Here is an 18,250-nt window from a genome sequence, read left to right as displayed (position 1 = left end):
TGTTTGCAGTGATGAAACAGCCTTTTCTGTCTGCTCTCCTGGGCAACCACCTTGTCCTGGAGACACAGATCCAGGATCAGCCTGTACAAAGCCCCCTCCTCCACCTCAGGGAGATGTCACCGTCTGGGGTGTGTTCTGTACCTGTTTCTAATCTTCACCATCCCACTGACCAGGGCTTGAGGAAACTAAGGCTGACCTCCAGCAAGATAAGCAGCAGCTGAACAAATACTGAGTGCACTGTACACAGACAGACATTCACTGATGCTTGTTCTTACGTTGCTAAGGTGTGAGTGACAGTATTTAAGACATCAGTCCTGACTTATTCATCACAGTCACTTACCTCACATATGTAAGGTTAAATCTTATAGGCAGTTGAAAGTCCAGCTGGATTGTAGCACATTGATGGTATCTGCCAAGAGCATCCTTGATTTCTAAATCAATCTGTAAATTCAAAGACGTTTGCTTAAACACAGTTTTTACTTTCCAATTTTACTCTTTTTGAGGCATATTGCCTACTTACTTTAGGACCATAAAATGCTCCTTCTCCAGGGTTTATCTTCCATGGTTTCCCAAATTCCATCAAGCTATTCTGTAGTTGCTATTTTTTAATAAGAAGAGAACATTAATAACTTCCACTTCATTGTACATTTTCTTTTCGTCCTATAGCTCAAAATAGTAAGTCAGTGTCAATCTTCACTACATTCCATGTTAGTTCCACTTGTTCTTACTGAGCCTCTCACAGTCAGTAAACTCTGGGTGAGGACACAGGAAGATGACTAAGATGGTGCCTGCTCTCAGGAAATAGACACTTTAACTGGAGGAGAAAGGATCACTCACTGACATGTCCAGTGAATCCCAGTGAGAGGTGGGGGTGAACTTGGGCTTATCTGGCCCTGCAGCCCCCCGACCTCACACTCCCAGCCCCTCAGGAGGGACCCTGCATGGTGAAGGGCAAGCAGGCTCTGCCCTGCCCCTCATGCACTCTGTGTGCAGGTGTAAGACCTGAGGTGGGGGCAGGTTGTGCACCCTCTTTTGCTCTCCCCCATCTCTGTGCCTGCGGCTGGTGGGCAGCACCCCTGGTGGCCCATGGGGCGTGGAAGAGGGAGGCCCTCCATGGTCTGCAGACTGAGCTGCACGCTACCCTTCCGACAAGCAGGCAGTGGAGACAGCCGTGCTGCTGGCGGGGCCGGGCGTGCACACGGCAGCAGGCTCAGGGCACGCTGGGTCTTCCGCACACTCCTGCCCCATGAAGGCAGCTTCTCTGGGCGGCAGCCAGGCTTCCGTCAGAGCAGCAGCCAGACTCCTGTCACTGCCCCCAAGCACTGGGACCCGAATGGTGATGCCGGGAGTGGAGCGCCCCTAGGGGGTAACTGTGGGGGTGGATTGCCCTGACCCTGGGGGTGGAGGGCCCCGAGGGGGTGACGCCAGGGGTGGAGTGACCCCTGGGGTGGAGGGCCCCGAGGGGGTGACCCTGCGGGTGGAGCGCCCTGACCCTGGGGGTGGAGGGCCCCAAGGGGGTGACACCAGGGGTGGAGGGGCCCAAGGGGGTGACCCTGGGGGTGGAGCGCCCCGAGGGGGTGACCCTGTGGGTGGAGCGCCCCGAAGGGGTGACCCTGGGGGTGGAGGGCCCCGAGGGGGTGACCCTGCAGGTGGAGTGCCCCGAAGGGGTGACCCTGGGGGTGGAGCACCCTGAGGGTGTGACCCTGGGGGTGGAGCAACCAGAGGGGGGTGACCCTGGGGGTGGAGGGCCCTGAGGAGGTGACCCTTGGGGTGAAGAACCCTGAAGGGGCGACCCTGGGGGTGGAGCAACTAGAGGGGGTGACCCTGGGGGTGGAGTGCCCTGAGGAGATGACCCTTGGGATGAAGAACCCTGAAGGGGTGACCCTGGGGGTAGAGTGCCCTGAGGAGGTGACTCTGGGGATGGAGCATTTCTGAAGGGACTCTGGTGCATGTTCTCAGACAAAGTGAGGCCCAGCTACAGCAGCTGAGGGAGGGGAGGAGTTTCAGGGAATTAAAAAAATTTTTTAAAGCCAGGTTTGGGCTAAGAGCATACAGCAGAAACCTCTGAGGACACAGGGATTGGGAGGCCCAGCTGGAGAGGCTGCGGGTCAGAAAGCTTCAGGTTTATGCAATGTCGGGCCAGGGCTGGAACCACTGCTCCTAGGCCTGGCCATATACCCTGCCCAGCACCCCTTCTCCCTGCCGTCTATCTGTCCTGTCCCACATTCGCCACATCTCTGGCTCCCAGGAGCGCTGGGGTCCAGACTGCAGTACTCTCTGGGCTCCGGAAACAGTTGTCTGCTTGTGGTGTGCGTTGGGGGCTGGAGTGCTCTTAATGACTCATTACTCTGTAAAGTAGGACAGAGAAAGGCTGGGGTTAATCTGGCTCTGAAGAGCTGAGGGACCTACATTGGTCCCACAGGCAGGGGTCTGACCAGAGCTGCTAAAAAATGAGCCAGAGGATTTCTTGAAAAACTTATGAAATTGGTTATTAGGAAGCAGCACTGAAAAGACTACAAACAGAAACCTGATATAAACTAAAGCGTGAAACAAATGTTAGGTATCGTTCTTATCAGTGTTTGAAGAAAACTGGATTAACTGTGTTCTACAATTAGCACATTTATCCCAAACTTCCCAGTCTTTAATTTCCACCGCAAAGCATCACAACTTCATGAAAGGTAAAATGAAAGGTAACACTTTGCTTCTCCCTACCTTTTCAGCTTCATCCCATAACTCAATCTTTCCCAGGAAGTTTTCAGGTCTTGTTGACAAATTTAATTGAAAGGAGAAGCCAAACGTTGAGTAAACAGACTGCAGAAACTGCAAACACCCTTTTATCTCCTCTTCAAGCTGAAATTAGAGCAAATGAGAAATTAAATCCATTTACAGCATTAAAAAAATTCTTCCTGTCAGCTAGAAATAAAGTGCACTTTTACTGTGGAGGACAGTCCATGGCACTGTTCGCCTTGTTGTCTTTTTCTCACCGGAATATTCACAGGACACCTGCCAGATGCCCATATGTACCTCCAGGCTGCTGGTCCAGCATAGGACTGGGCAAAGACACAGGTGAGGGTGCCTCTCCGTGCACATGACACCCAGGAGGAAAAGCAGCTGGCCGGAGGACGTGATGGCCAAGCTGCACCCAGAGGAGAGGTGAGAGTCCTCCGATGCGGCCAGGGCGGGAACCCTCTTGAGCACAGGGAACACGGAGGGTGAAGGCCCAGAGGACAGAGGAGTGGGTGAGGGCGGGCCAGCCGTGGGAGCTGCCTGTGACCGGGCAGAAGGCAGAGAGGGAGTACACAGAACAGAGGCAGGCCAGGGCTGGAGGAAACCCAGCGCTTCCAGAGCCAGGCTGAAGGCTGCACTTTTGAGCCAGCAAGCAGTGAGAAGTGGTGCAAAGGAACAACACAGCTCACCATGGTTGTTTGACTCTGGGAAACTGACCAGCAAGATGAGAAGAGCAGCCCATCTGGGAGTTGCTGGGATCCTTCAGGAGCAGGAGGCTGGTGCTGGAAACAAGTGACCGAAACAGGGGTGGGCTGTATCTGCAGGACACCTGTCCTTGTTCACTAACAGACAGTGATTGCCTGCGAAGTCAGCACTGTGCCGGATGCAGGGAAATGAGGAATGAATGAAATTATTCAGGAATAACATGCTTAGGAAGAGCGATTGACAGGGCTTGTGATAAACTGGACATGAGACTTGAAAACCCGGCCTGGGTTCCTGGCCGGGGCCATGGGAGGGTGCTAGTGTGTCGCTGAAAGGAGAAGTGAAGACGTGGGGAGAGAGGCAGAAAAAGGGCTGGCACTGGACCTGGCCTACGTGAGGGTGCATGTGATGGCCAAGCAGACACGTCCCCTGGAGGGCTGGGGTCTGGAGCTCACAGGGACAGCTGAGACACACAGCTGAGGTTAGCAGAGGGACTGAAGACAGAGAGTGAGTGCAGGGTGAGGAAAGCAGGGCTGAGCTGAGAGGCCAAAAGAGGAGGAAGACGAGCACTAGGTGTGAGCGAGATGGGGCAGCAAAAACATAGATGCAGACAAAGAGTACCAGCAAGGGTCTGCTTCTGTCCTGTCACTGTGGATTAGGTTTGCAGATTTTCATCAGTGGAACCACATGTCCATGCTATTTTCTTTCAGTTTTTACACTCAGTGCTTCCCAGGTGATGCTAGTGGTAAAGAAGCTGCCTGCCAATGCAGGATACAGAAGAGATGTGGTATGATCTCTGGGTTTGGATGATCCCCTGGAGAAGGAAATGACAACCTACTCCAGTATTCTTGCCTGGAGAATCCCATGGACAGAGGAGACTGGTGGGCTACAGTCCATGGGGTCGCAGAGTCGGACATGACTGAAGTGACTTCGCACACATAGCATTTAATTATTTCAAGGGCTTCCCAGGTGGCACTAGTGGTAAAGAATCTGCCTGCCAATGCAGCAGACACAAGAGACATGGTTTGATCCCTCAGGAAGATCCCCTGGAGAAGGAAATGGCAACTCACTCCAGTGTTCTTACCTGGAGAAATTCCATCGACAGAGGAGCCTGGTGTGCTAGAGTCCATGGGGTCACAAAGAGTTGGACACGACTGAGAGACTGAAACTAACAGTAAATGATTATTTCAAGATCCATCCATGCTGCAGTGTCAGTAGCAGATCACTCTTTTTCCTGCTGAGCAGCTGTTCACTCTGTGGATGCACCACTGTTCATTTACACACTCAGCAGTCAGTGGGCTGTTTCTACATTTTGATGACTTCAAATAAAGCTGCTCTGAACACGTGTGTACAGGTCTTTGTATGGACATGTGCTTTGTTTTTCTCTTGGGAAAAGAAAAGGAGTAAGATGGCTGGGACATATGGTAGGTGCGTGTTTCACTTTAAGAAACTGCCAAACTATTTCTCAGAGGAACTGTACCATCTTCAACCTCCACAACTGGAGGGTGAGGGAGATCTAGTGCCTCATCACACTCAACACATGTCAGAGTCTGTCTCTGAAACGTCAGCCATTCTGTAGGCACAGAGACAGCTCATAGGGCATCAATCTCCATTTCCTCAATAACCGATGATCCTTAACACTTCATTCACATGCTTCTTTGCCATCCACTTAGTTCCTTAGATGTGTATCTTCTCTTGTACATATTCTTAGATAAACTGAAAGGTCACATCTTTTTGCCCATTTTTTAAAGTTAAACTTTTTATTTTGAGGTTCACATGCCATTTCAAGAAATAAGACAGGGATCCTTGAGCCATTTACTCAGTGTCCCCAATGATGATATAATTTTTGCTTTAATCATCAGATATAACACAGAAAACTCAAAAGAAAAAGGAAACGCAATATTTATTGTAGTTAACTGAGCTTCCCTGGTGGCTCAGCAGTAAAGAAATCTGCCTGCCAATGCAGGAGCTGCTGCTAAGTCGCTTCAGTCGTGTCCAACTCTGTGCGACCCCATAGACGGCAGCCCACCAGGCTCCACCATCCCCGGGATTCTCCAGGCAAGAACACTGGAGTGGGTTGCCATTTCCTTCTCCAATGCATGAAAGTGAAAAGTGAAAGGGAAGTCGCTCAGTCGTGTCCGACTCTTCGAGACCCCATGGACTGCAGCCCACCAGGCTCCCCCGTTCATGGGATTTTCCAGGCAAGAGTGCTGGAGTGGGGTGCCATTGCCTTCTCCGCCAATGCAGGAGACGTGAGTTCAATTCCTGGTCCAGAAAGATCCTCTAGAGAAGGAACCCATTCCAATATTCTCGCCTGGGAAATCCCATGGACAGAGGTGCCTGGTCGGCTACAGTCCATGCAGTTGCAAACGAGTCGGACACAACTAAGCAACTAAACAACAGCAACAAATTGTACTTAACATGTTTCATTTGTATAGTTCTTTCTTCCTTCAGAATGTTCTGAGACTCTTTCTTTTATAATTTCTTTTCTCTTTAGAGAAATTCCTGTAGCAATCTTTTAAGGTAGATCTAATGTCTTGATTTCACCTTCATACTGAAAGATTTTGGGGGGGCGGGATATAGAATTCTGGTTTAACAGTTATATCAGCATTTGGAAAATGCTGTGACTCTTCCTTCCGGCCTCTGAATTTTGTTTTTTAAATTTTTATTGGAATATAGCTGCTTTACAGTGTTGTGTTAGTTTCTGCTCTACAGCAAAGTGATTCAGTAACATGTATACATATATCCCCTCTTTGCCACCACAGAGCATTGAGTGCCCCACGCTATACAGTAGGTTATATTTCATTTTGCTGAGAAATCTGCTGTTATTTCATTTTTAATTTTTTTCTTGAAGGTAAGGTATCACTTCTTTCTGTTTTCATTTTTTTCTTTATAGTTTTCGTAAGTTTGGCTCTAATGTATCTACTGTTTCTTTGTTGTTGTTTAGTCACTAAGTTGTGTCTGATCTTTGGTGACCACACGGACTGTAGCCTGCCAGGCTCCTCCTCTGTCCATGGGATTTCCCAGGCGAGAATACTGGAGTGCGTAGCCATTTTCTTCTCCAGGGGATCTTCCTGACCCAGGGATGGAATCCATGTCTACTGCATTGGCAGGTGGGTTCTTTATCACTGCGCCACCTGGTTTGGGTTTATCCTGCTTGAACTTTCTCAGCTACTTGAATCTGTAAGCTTATGGCGTTTGCTAAATTTGGCCAGTTTTCAGCCATTACCTCTTTGAGTACTTCTTCACTTCCACCCTACTCTATTTTTCCAGAACTCTGGTGACATATGTATGTCTCCCGCATTGTAGGCAAACGCTTTTACCATCTGCGCCATCAGGGAGGTGACATATATATTAGGCATTTGTTATAGTCCCACCGGTCTCTGAGGGTCTGTTCATTTTTCTCTCAGTCTCTTTTCTGTTTTTTCAGCTGGTGTCAATTCTATTGGTGTCTTCAGGTTCACTGATTCTTTTCTCTGTCCCCTCCATTCTTCTCATGAATCCATCCACTGAATATTTCATTTTGGTTATTACACTTTTCAGTTCTAAAATCTCCATTTGGTTCTTCTTTATATTTTTCTGAGATTTTTTTAATTTTGCATTTGTTCCAAGTGTGTTTGTAATTGTTTATTGAAGCATTTTTATGGTGGCCTCATCAGATAATTCGAACAATCCTATTATCTCCACAGCAGGGTGCCTACACTACCTTTTTTCATCCAAGTTGAGATTTTTCTTCTTCTTGACATGATGACTGCTTTCTGAAATCTGGACATTTTGGCTATTATAAAACTTTGGATTTTATTTAAATGACCTATTTTCGCTGTCTTCCATGGACTCTGCTCCAACAGGGAGGGATGACGGCCTGGCAGAGTGGGAGCACATGTCAGGGTTTCCCACCGGGGATTGTGAGGAGGGCAGGGGCTCCCTGTTACTGCTGGGTGACTGCAGGAGTTCTACACCCTGGTAGGCTTCTCCAATGACCCTCTGGTTAGGAGTGGCTGGAGTGTCCTGGTGCCACTCCTCATGTGGCTTCTACTGACCCCAGGGTGCGGCCTCATCACTGAGAAGTTCTGGCAGGAGTCTCATCTCCCCACTCAAGCAGGCAGTGGAGGAGGCACCGTGTGACCGCCAGGTGAAGAAGTCCAGGTGCCACTTAGTCTCCACTGACATTACAGGGTGGGTGTAGGGGGTCCCCATTAATGCCTGCCAGGAATGAGCAGAATTTGGCATGACTCCTTCTCTAAGTGTTTGGTAGAATTCCTTAGTGATTCCTTCTGGGCCTGGAGTTTCCTTTGTGGAAGGGTTGCTAACTACCAACTCAACTTCTTTCATAAACAAAGAACTTCTCAGATAATCTCTCTTCCTGAGTAAAATTTGGTAGCTTGTGTTTTTCAAAGAATTTGTTCATTTAATTTAATTTGTCAAATCTACTGGTGTAAGCACGTTCATTCTATTACCTTATTATCCTTTCAATATCTGTGGAATCTGCAGGAATGTCACATCTCTGAGTCATAAGTTTTTTCCTTCTGTTTTTGCTATACATTGTTGACTGTGGGATCCTGGTTCCCCAACCAGGGATCAAACCCAGGCCCCAGGCAATAAGAGCATGGAGATCTAACCACTAGACTGCCAGGGAATTTTCCAGGCTTGATATTCTTAATTAGTTTTCTCTCTGACAAAACTAAAGGTTTATGAACTTTATTGATCCAGGAGACCCAGCCTCTGGGTTGATATTGCATATTGTTTTTCTTTTTTCTATTTCACTGTTTTTTTTGTGTGCTATTATTTTCTTTTTTCTGCTCATCTCTAATGTAATTTGCTCTCCTTTCTCTAGTCTATTAAGTAGAAGTTGAGGCTATCTCTTTGAAAACATTCTTCTTTTCTAATGTGGGTGTTCCTCTAAAGTACCATTTTAATGGCATCCCCAAAATCCTGATATATTGTGTTTCTTTTACATTTCATTTGGTATAGAGCTGACCCTGGAACACAGCTGGGGTTAGGAGTCCTGGCCCCTCACACAATGAAAAACCCATGCATAACTGTATAGTTGGCTCTCGGTTTGCAGCTGCACACCTGCAGATTTAGCTAACTGTGACTCACGGAGCAGTGTTGTATGTATTCATAAAAACTTCTGTGTAGAAATAGACAGGGGCAGTTCAAACTCATGTTGTGCACAAGTTAGTGTACAATATTTTCTAATTTCCCTTTGATTTCCTATTTGACAAATGGTTATTTCGAAGTGTATGACTCACTTTCCAAATACTTGGGGATTTTCCAGATAGTTTTCTGTTATTGAGTTCTACCTCAATTTCAAAGCAGCCAGAGAACTTTAAAAAAAACAATTTATTTATTAAATTTTTTTTTTTTTTGCCTGTGCTGGGTCTTCATCACTGCACAGGCTTTTTCCCTAGTGGTGAGCAGGGCCCACTCTCTAGTTGCAGTGCATGGGCTTCTCATTTCGGTCACTTCTCTCGTGGAGCATGGGCTCTAGGGTGTATGGACTCAGTAGTTGGGGCTTACAAGCTTCAGAGCACAAGCTCTAGCTGTGGCACACAAGGTTAGCTGCCTACAGCATGTGGGATCTTAGTTCTCAGACCAGGGATCAAACCCATGTCTCCTGCATTGGCATGCAGATTCTTTACCACTTAGCCACCAGGGAAGCCCCAGAGAACATATTCTGCATGAAATGAATCCCTTTAAATTTATTGAGACTCATTTTATGGCCCAGAATATGGTCTATCTTGGAAAATGTCCCGTGGGCACTTTCAAAGAATGTGTACTCCATTGTTATTGATTGGAGGGGTCTATAACTGTCTATTAGGTCAAACCGTTTAATAGTGGCCCTTTGCATGGCAATTTGAATTTGAATTTAGATAAAAACCTGAAAAAGTAAATTCTAACTTCCAGGCAAAACTGAAAAACAAACACATCCAACATTTCACCAATACCCTTAAAATAATGTTACTTAATAATTAATATTAAAGTTGAAAGAAGCTTAAAAGAAAAAAAAATAGACTTCAGGTCAAGAAAAACAAACAACCCAATCAAAAAATGGGCAGAAGACCTAAACAGACATTTCTCCAAAGAAGATGTAAAAATGGCCAACAGGCACATGAAAAGATGCTCAACATCAATAATTATTAGAGAAATGCAAATGAAAACTGCAATGAAGTATCACTCATACTAGTCAGAATGGCCATCATCAAAATGTCTATAAAATAATAAATGCTGGAGAGCGTATGGATAAAAGGGAACCCTCCTACACTGGTGCTGGAATATAAATTGGCACAGTCACTATGAAGAACAGTATGGAGCATCCTTAGAAGTCTAAAAATAGAGTTGTCATATGATCTAGCAATTCCACTCCTGGACATATATCCAGAAGATGAAAACTCTAATTTGAAAAGATACATGCACCCCAGTGTTCACCGCAGCACTATTCACAATAGCCAACACATGGAGGCAAACTAAATGACCACTGACAGAGGAACAGATAAAGAAGATATGGTGCGTATCTACAATGGAATATTACTCAGCCAGAAAAAGAAAGAAATGATGTCATTTGCAGCAATCATGGATAAACCTAGAGATCATCATACTAAGTGCAGTAAGTCAGACAGAGAAAGATAAAATTCATATGAGATCATTTATATGTGGAATCTAAAAAAAACAATACAAAAGAATGTGTTGGAACTGATGGGACCTCAGAGACTAGACTGAACAACTCAGTTCACACCAACTCTGAAAGACCCAGCAATGCGTCTAAGGCAGCCACACTGGACCCATGCTGACCACGCCTCCCTGAGTCCCTGTTTACCTGCCCTAACATGGACCCATGCTGACCATGCCTCCCTTAGTCCCCGTTTACCTACTCCACCGTGGACCTGTGCTGACAATGCGTCCCTGAGTTCCCGTCTACCTGCCCCACTGTGCAGAAGATGTGAGCGTCATCCTGCTGGAAGCGCCTGACGCAGGTCAAGCCACTCAGAGCTCCTGATGGCTCATTCCTGTGAAGAACCCCGAAGTCAGCAAGTCTGATCGGCATTTCCCTCCAAGACCGTGGACGATGGGCAAACATCAGACTAGAAAAGACACAGGGGCACACAGTGTTTCCTTACTGCAGAAGAGATGCAGTAACCATCTGAATGTTAGTAAGTTAACAATTAAATGACTCGGGATTTGTAAACACCTGATTCTGGTTCTTAGATCACCAATTAAAAGAAATTTCTTCTCCCATGAATTACTGAACGCTGTATTTACACCACTGCACACTCTGAGGAAGAACCCAATCATCTCCTCCAGAAATATTGCTTCCTATTCTCAACCATCTACAATCCATTTCAAAGGCTACTTCCTAAGTGAGGCAGCCCTGGACACTCCCCAGAGGGGCTGGTCAGTCGAGCCTCAGGCTCCAAGAACACCCAGAATTGCCGCAGTTTTGACACTGGTCTTACTTCTTCAATAACTGACTGTCTGTGTATTTGTTCCTTCTCCACTCTGCTCATGAGCTCCAGGAGGAAATGGTTGTGTCTAAAGCACCCCGCTAATATTCTCCCTGCATGCAAGGCCTCTCTCCTGCAGGAAGCAACCCTTGCTCCCACAGCCCATCACCACTAAGCTACTGTGATCCTGATTCCTTGTTCTGATATAAGAAAATACAAAATTACACTCTCTGCTTGTGTTCAGCTTTCTTGTAATAATACTGAAATCACAGCTTCAACTGGTACCCAATGGGAAACTGAGTTAAGAAGTAGTTAACACAGGTGTTTGGAGAAGGCAAAGCACTAGGTTTTAGCCTCCACCTTTGTTTAAAAAAAGAGGCCATAGAATATTTACATATCAGTTTTCATAAAATTAAAGATAAATACATATCTTTTATATGCAGTTACCACAGAGTTGAACTTCCTTTAGTCTTTACTGAAAAGGGCAAAGAGTTTTTTTCAGTATTCAGAGGTTTCTTTCAAGTAGTTACCTTCTAAGGTCAATTTACTGAAACTGTGTATGTTGATATGAAGCTACAATAGGTGGGATATTTTTTGGTGGAAAATTGTACGTGTTCACTTGCAGTCGTAAAATCTACTTCTCTGACAAGGTTGCATTCGCATCCTATGCAGCTTTATGATAATTACATTCTTTCATAGACTCTAAGACAACCTTGGCTGTAAGATGGACCATTACATTATGTACAACCAAGAAAGAAAACAACTATGAGTTAAATTATGGCATAATGCTAAGATACCAACTATAAGACACGTCTCAATTTCAGGGATGTTGAAATACGGGGGGGAATGCATCTTAGAATCAATGAAATCCAGTCACTGATTGTGAGCTCACTGGTCTTGTTATAATCAACCCAAATAGCCTGTAAGAACTAAATGTTCTGCAAATATGTATATCTGAAGTATATTACCACTGGGAAGAGAAATGTAATAATTTATAAAATTGATGGGTAATATTATCCTCTGAGAAGCACAAAATACTAAATGTTTTCCAGCCAACAGCCTACATCTGGCAAAGAGCAAACATATTTTAAAAGTAAATTCATCCTTCAGAATGAAACAACTTGGTAAAGATGATTTCTAAGCACCGCTCTTCATGTTAAAGGACCCTCTTAACTCTAAAAAGCAAAATAACATTAAAAACTAACTGTAGTGAAGTACCTGCTAGGTACAGATCTGCTTCATTTTTCATACTCACCAGTGCCCTGGACAATTCATGGGCTTAAGGGCGAAAGTGTCCTTGTCGATGTCAAAGGTGAACATGTTCTCACTGTAATGCTGCCAGTGTCCAGAAGCCTCCCAGAGCTTGCAGCTGTACATGTTGGGGGACAGGACCTCCGTGAAGTTGCGCTGGTGGTGCTGCTCCTAAAGGAGACAGGCGCACAGAGCTGAAATCTGCTGGGGCAGGGCATAACTGCAGGGCATAACCCAGACAAGGACTGCTAAATTCAGGATCATGCCTTACATCAGTTCACAGCTAATATGCCCTTGGTTTTAAGCGTGGTACCTTATGGATCATAAAAGAAAGATTCATGTGTGCTCAGTATACTTTTCACATTAAGTATATTCATCTTATACGGCAACCCACTCCAGTATTCTTGCCTGGAGAATCCCACAGAAAAAGGAGCCTAGTAGGCTCCAGTCCATAGCCGCAAAGAGTTGGGCACAACTGAAGCGACTTAGCATGCAAGCATACACGCACATATTCATTTCATAATATAATTGTACGTAGTATATAACACCAGTCACCAACATTTTTGGCACCAGGACCAGTTTAGGCGCAGACAATTTTTCCAATGACTGGCAGCAGGGGTGGGGGAGGTTGGGATGATTCAAGTGTATTACATTTATTGTGTGTGTCCATGTGTGTGAAGTCGCTTCAGTCGTGTCTGACTCTTTGGGACTGCATGGACAGACTCTAGCCCACCAGGCTCCTCCGTCCATGGGATTCTCCAGGCAAGAATACTAGAGTGGGTTGCCATGCCCTCCTCCAGGGGATATTCCCAACCCAGGGATCAAACCCAGGTCTCCTGCATTGGCAGGCGGGTTCTTTACCATTAGTCCCACCTGGGAAGCCCACAATTATTGTGCACTTTGTTTCCATTGTTATTACACTGTCATATATAATGAAATAATTATACAACTGACCATAATGCAGAATCAGTGGGAGCCCTGAGCCTGTTTTCCTGTGCCTGGATGGTCCCATCTAGGGGCACTGGAAAACAGTGACACCTGGAGTGTGTTGCATATGTCCAGCTTACTCCATGATCCCATTTTGGCTGCTGTCACTGCAGAAGCCACCTGCAATGCGGGAGACCCTGGTTTGATTTCTGGTTCGGGAGGATCTGCTGGAGAAGGGATAGGCTACCCACTCCAGCATTCTTGGGCTTCCTTTGTGGCTTAGCTGGTAAAGAATCCACCTGCAATGCAGGAGACCCGGGTTTGATCACTCCTGGGTTGGCAAGATCCCCTGGAGAAGGGAAAGGCTACCCACTCCAGTATTCTGGCCTGGAGATTTCCATGGACTATACAGTCCATGGGGTTGCAAAGAGTTGGACATGACTGAATGCCTTTCACTTTCACTGCAAAAAACCCTGCTTCACAAAGATGGGATACTGGAAATGGAAGCAGGCTTTTCAGTGCTTTTGTGGCAATCTCAGGATATTCCTCTTAAACCTTAATCTAAAACGTACGGAGATCTGGAGTTGTGTCAAACATCCTCTTAAGGCCACCATCATTTGCAATCTCAGGTGGTAATGTGTCACACAGAACATTTCCTCCTTCCTCTCTCACAGGGAGTTCCACAGTTGGTCTAAAGTTTATCTTTGTACCATATGTGCTCTAGAAACTCACACGGACAAGAGACACATTTAATGAAATTCAAGGAAAATACAAATTGTCTCATTGTTTTTAGTTGAAGGCACAATGCAGCATTTCTCTTGGAGGTTCAAAATTCTGAATATTATTAAAATTAAATCAATGGAAATGCTTGGCTATGTTATGATGAGAGAAAATGGTAAAATACAAAATGGAGTTGAATAAGCATAGAATATTTAAAAATTACTTACTCGTATGAAGTCTATCAGTGTGTTATAAATGCAGGCTCCTCTAGGAAGAAAGAAACAGCTTCCGGGGCTCAGATCATGGAAAAAGAAAAGCTCCTGTTCCTAGGTTGAAAAAGTAATTGTGTCTCAAATTCCACTGCTGTTGCATATTTACTGTACACATATGATATGCTAGAATAAAACATACACTCAGTTATTTCCAAGTTCTAATAGCTGACATTCCAAATACATGAATCTGACTTATGTAAAAGTGCATGTGAAGTTACAACTCATATTTATGATTACTCAGCTTTGAACTTAACTCTTATTTCACCTGGGATTTACTGCCAATTTCTTACTTGGCACCTTAGGGTATGGACCTCACGAGGAGACGACATGGCAAAAGGTCAGGAAAGTTCACTGCTGGAGGTGGGCTCTGAGTGGCAGTGACCTCTGCGTGGCTGTCATGCTGAGAGCCCACCCGGGTGGCCACCACCCTCCAGTGTCCGTCCCCTGCCACCCCACACACTCCCAGCAGAGCAAAGGACATGGAGCTCCACAGTGAGCGCCGGCCCCTCACATCACAGCTCCCACGTGGAGGACTGAGAGTTAAACCAGGTCCACCTGCTTGCAAGTCTTGTTCTTGCTCTGCTTCCCAAATACAAAGTATACTATCAGGTACACACTCTTTTTTCTTTAAAAATTTTTGTGTCATTATAAAAACAAGAGAGAAGTGCAATTTTTTAAATCTAATGGAAATACAAGAAGGAAAAAGGTTAGTAGACACTGGGGGTAGGAGTGTGAAAGAACTCAGCAGTAAACCATGAGTGCCAGGGAAACAGAAGACAGGAGGGGAGAAGAAATGTCAGCATTAGGACAGTCTGGTTCCAAGCTTTGGTCACAGAGCAGCTCAGCAGCACTTGGCGGGCGCACCTTCCCAATCGTCCTGTGGTCCCGGGCCCTGGCCTCCTCCTGGAGCTCCTCCCAGGCAGCCATCCGCTGCTCGTCAGGAAAGGACACCCCGTAGACCCTCTGCAGCATTTCCATCTCAGGGTTGTCCGCCCAGTATGCCAATGAATTCTAGACATCAGACAAGATTCGGGTAAATACGTCAAACTCTTGGTGAGCAGTAAACCGCTCTGAAATACTAATATGTGCAGGTGGTTCATACCAGGGGCTGAACTGCCTTGGACTTGGATATAAGCCAAGCATCCTGGACACCAAGGGATGAGGGACTATACACAACTTCCTACCCAAACATCAGCACAGCTGACTCACAGGGGACTTCTTGTAGACTTAGAATCTTAGATTGTTTCTAATTAAATCTTCCCACTCCAAATTACATCATTAATCAGTAAATTACATAGTCAGTCTGCTGTGGGTTCTAGGAGTGAAAAGTGAGAAAGTGTGAAAATCAGAGAAGGCAAGCACCAAGTGCATTACCCAGAAGAGGGCAGTAAAGGAGAAAGGGGTGTGGTAGCCGGCCCCCTCCTCCACCCGCCTCCTCCCGCCTTGAGAAAACCAAGACAGGTCAGGACAGCTCCATCAGTCCCAGGCCTCTCGCTCCCACAGCGTGTTTTCGGCATCATACCACTCCATCTTTGTTTTCCCTCCTTTTCCTACATTATATTATTCTCATGGAAGATAAACACTCTTGTTCACATTAGAACAACTCAAGAAAACAAGAGTATGCAGAATATTTTTACAGATAAAAATGAAATGTACTGTGAAACTTACAGTAAGGTTAAATGACAGAAAATCAAAGGCTATGTAAAATGTTCTAATTATCAATCCTAAAACACCATATTATTTTTAGAAGCCTATACAAAAGTCAAATACACATGTGGTGTTTGAAAGTGGCACAGTGCTCATATTATACAAGATATTATTGAACTACTATCTTATCTAGTTCACTTAAAGTTGACTATATCAGAAAAAAATCAATCCTTACCTTGAAAATTTTTATGACCTTAATAGTTCCAGTGTGTCTTACGTGAGGCCCTTTACAAAGTTCAACTAGTGGACCGCACCTGTGGTGAAATATTTAAAACATGTCCAAACACAGTTACAGCTTTGGGGACTATTGGTTGGAAACCATGTTCTATGTTCTGGGGCAGTGTTTAATTCAGGAACAACTTAGTGTGAATCCATTTTTAATTTAGGGTGCAGGAAAGAGGCGAGTCACCCGGTCTTAGATCCCAATCTTCCCCCTTCAGGTCGCATACAGAAGCCACAGAATCTTTGGAAAGAAACTTTGCAGACAGACACACATCCTGAGGCTCTTAAAGGGCTTCCCAGGTCACTCAGCGGTAGAGAACCTGCCTGCCAATGCAGGAGATGCAAGAGACATGGGTTCAATCCCTGGATTAGGAAGATCTACTGGAGGAGAACATGGCAACCCATTCCAGTATTCTTACCTGGGAAATTTCATGAACAGAGGTGACTGGAGGGCTTTAGTACATAGAGTCGCAAACAGCTGGACACACACAAGGCTCTTAATCTTCACTGTTGGAAAATCAAAAATCCACTTTCCCCCTCTACACTCATTTTCAAAACCAAAATTACATAAAAGATATAAAAAATACATTCACTTGATAATTTAAGTCAAAAATAAACTTCACCAGATGCACAGAACACACAACACCAAGCTTGAAACCTATGTAAATGCTGGATTTGGGTGACAGAGACATGGCAGTGTAGATGGATTATATAACTCATGTCACACTCCGGATGGGGGGAGCGGATCTTGACCATGGGGAAGCCACATGCACACAGGGGCAAGGGTGTATGGGAACTCGCTGTCCATCCTCTAAATTCTGCAGCAAACCTAAAACTGCTCCAAAAAATAAACTCTATTAAATAAATATATAAATGCAAGGGTTTTCTTTGCTTGTTTTCAGGCCCTCTGGTTTTATAACAAAATGCCTACTTGTATTTTGGTTTATTATATGATGCAAAAGTTTAGATCAGAGATGAAACCACTATAAAGCATTTGCCTGCACCTGTAATGAACAAGGGGTCATAAAACCCTAACAAGAGTAGACTTTTCTCTATGTACAGAAACATGAACAGAGTTAAGATAGCAACAATGCACGTCAGAGAAAAGGTGACTTAACGTCAACCAATTCAAGAGAAATTTAGTAAAGAAAGAACTATTCCAACAAATTTTAAATATTTTTAAAGTTCACTAGTTAAAAAGTTAAAAATTATAATGAACACATAAAGGGACTGGATTATTCAAAGTAGAATGAAGTTTTAATCATGAAAACACCATTTCTTTGAATGACCGGGATTTATGTACTGTTCTCTGTCCAAAAAGGAGATTGTAAGTTAATGCTCAAGAGAAATGGAAAAAAGTGCCTGATTAGTAAGAAAGACTTAAATAAGTCAATCTTTAAATAACCCCATAGGGAAAAAAGTCATTTATGTTCAAAAAATTAGACACAAGCCATTCCAATTGATAAAATAAGTGTTAATGCTGACCTAAGAAATGTTTAAAAAAAAAAAAAACAAAAAGGGAGTCTCCAGGTGGTGCAGTGGATAAGAATCCACCTGCCAATGCAGAGGACATGGGTTCAAGCCCTGGTCCGAGAAGATTCCACATGCTGCAGAGCAACTAAGCCCATGTGCCACTACTACTGAAATCTGGGTGCTCTAGGGCCTGCAACAAAGAGTAGCCCCCACTCTCCACAACTAGACAAAGCCCTCGCACATCAATGACAACCCAGCACAGCCATAAAGAAATAAAATTATATTTAAAAACCACAGAAGATCAAGTATTAAAAGTCAGAAATTTAAAACTCACCATATCTTGTCAATTTCCTCATTTGTTTTTAAACTCTGAAATGGTATGCTAACATTTATTTGTATTACAGGTAATAAATAATAAAATCTTATCAGGTCACTGGAGAGTGGTAAAAACAAGCATGGTATCCACCTGCAGCATAAAGTGGCCACGTGTTCACATGACTCTTCAGGAAACACACTGTGCACAGCTGTGCATGAAGGGGGTGTGACTTTACTTACGGTACAGGTAAGCCACAGAACCACAGCACTTGAGTGTGGAAAGGAAGTGCCCTATACAGGACATCTGTGGTCATATTTATTACAGGGACAAGTCTTCTCTGATGGGACTGAGAAGGTCACAGGCAGCCAAAGAAGGGGACACCAGGAGTGTGGACAAGCGGTACCCATAAGGCAGCTGAACAAGTGGACAATAAGGGGGGCTGGGAGCCTGACGTATAGCAGAACTAAGGGTTTGGGTTTGGGCTCCCATGG

At 44.9% G+C, this 18,250-nt stretch overlaps 1 protein-coding gene across 3 annotated transcripts in view; it reads right to left on the bottom strand.

Moving 5' to 3' along the window:
* Positions 1 to 18,250, bottom strand: part of TARS3 (threonyl-tRNA synthetase 3) — a 44,138-nt gene that overhangs the window by 10,015 nt on the left and 15,873 nt on the right. For 2 of the 3 annotated variants that reach the window (XM_005221960.5, NM_001102089.2), the window contains exons 8-15: positions 15,924 to 16,002; positions 14,906 to 15,052; positions 13,997 to 14,095; positions 12,127 to 12,293; positions 10,349 to 10,511; positions 2,713 to 2,850; positions 521 to 598; positions 341 to 441 (exon numbers count right to left, since the gene is read on the bottom strand). In XM_005221960.5, the coding sequence (XP_005222017.1) occupies positions 341 to 441; positions 521 to 598; positions 2,713 to 2,850; positions 10,349 to 10,511; positions 12,127 to 12,293; positions 13,997 to 14,095; positions 14,906 to 15,052; positions 15,924 to 16,002 (972 nt within the window). The other variant, XM_005221962.5, reaches the window with a different exon arrangement.

Source organism: Bos taurus, chromosome 21 (assembly GCF_002263795.3).
Source record: "Bos taurus isolate L1 Dominette 01449 registration number 42190680 breed Hereford chromosome 21, ARS-UCD2.0, whole genome shotgun sequence".
NCBI classification, from domain to species: Eukaryota; Metazoa; Chordata; class Mammalia; order Artiodactyla; family Bovidae; genus Bos; species Bos taurus.
This window is presented reverse-complemented; position numbering and strand designations above follow the sequence as displayed.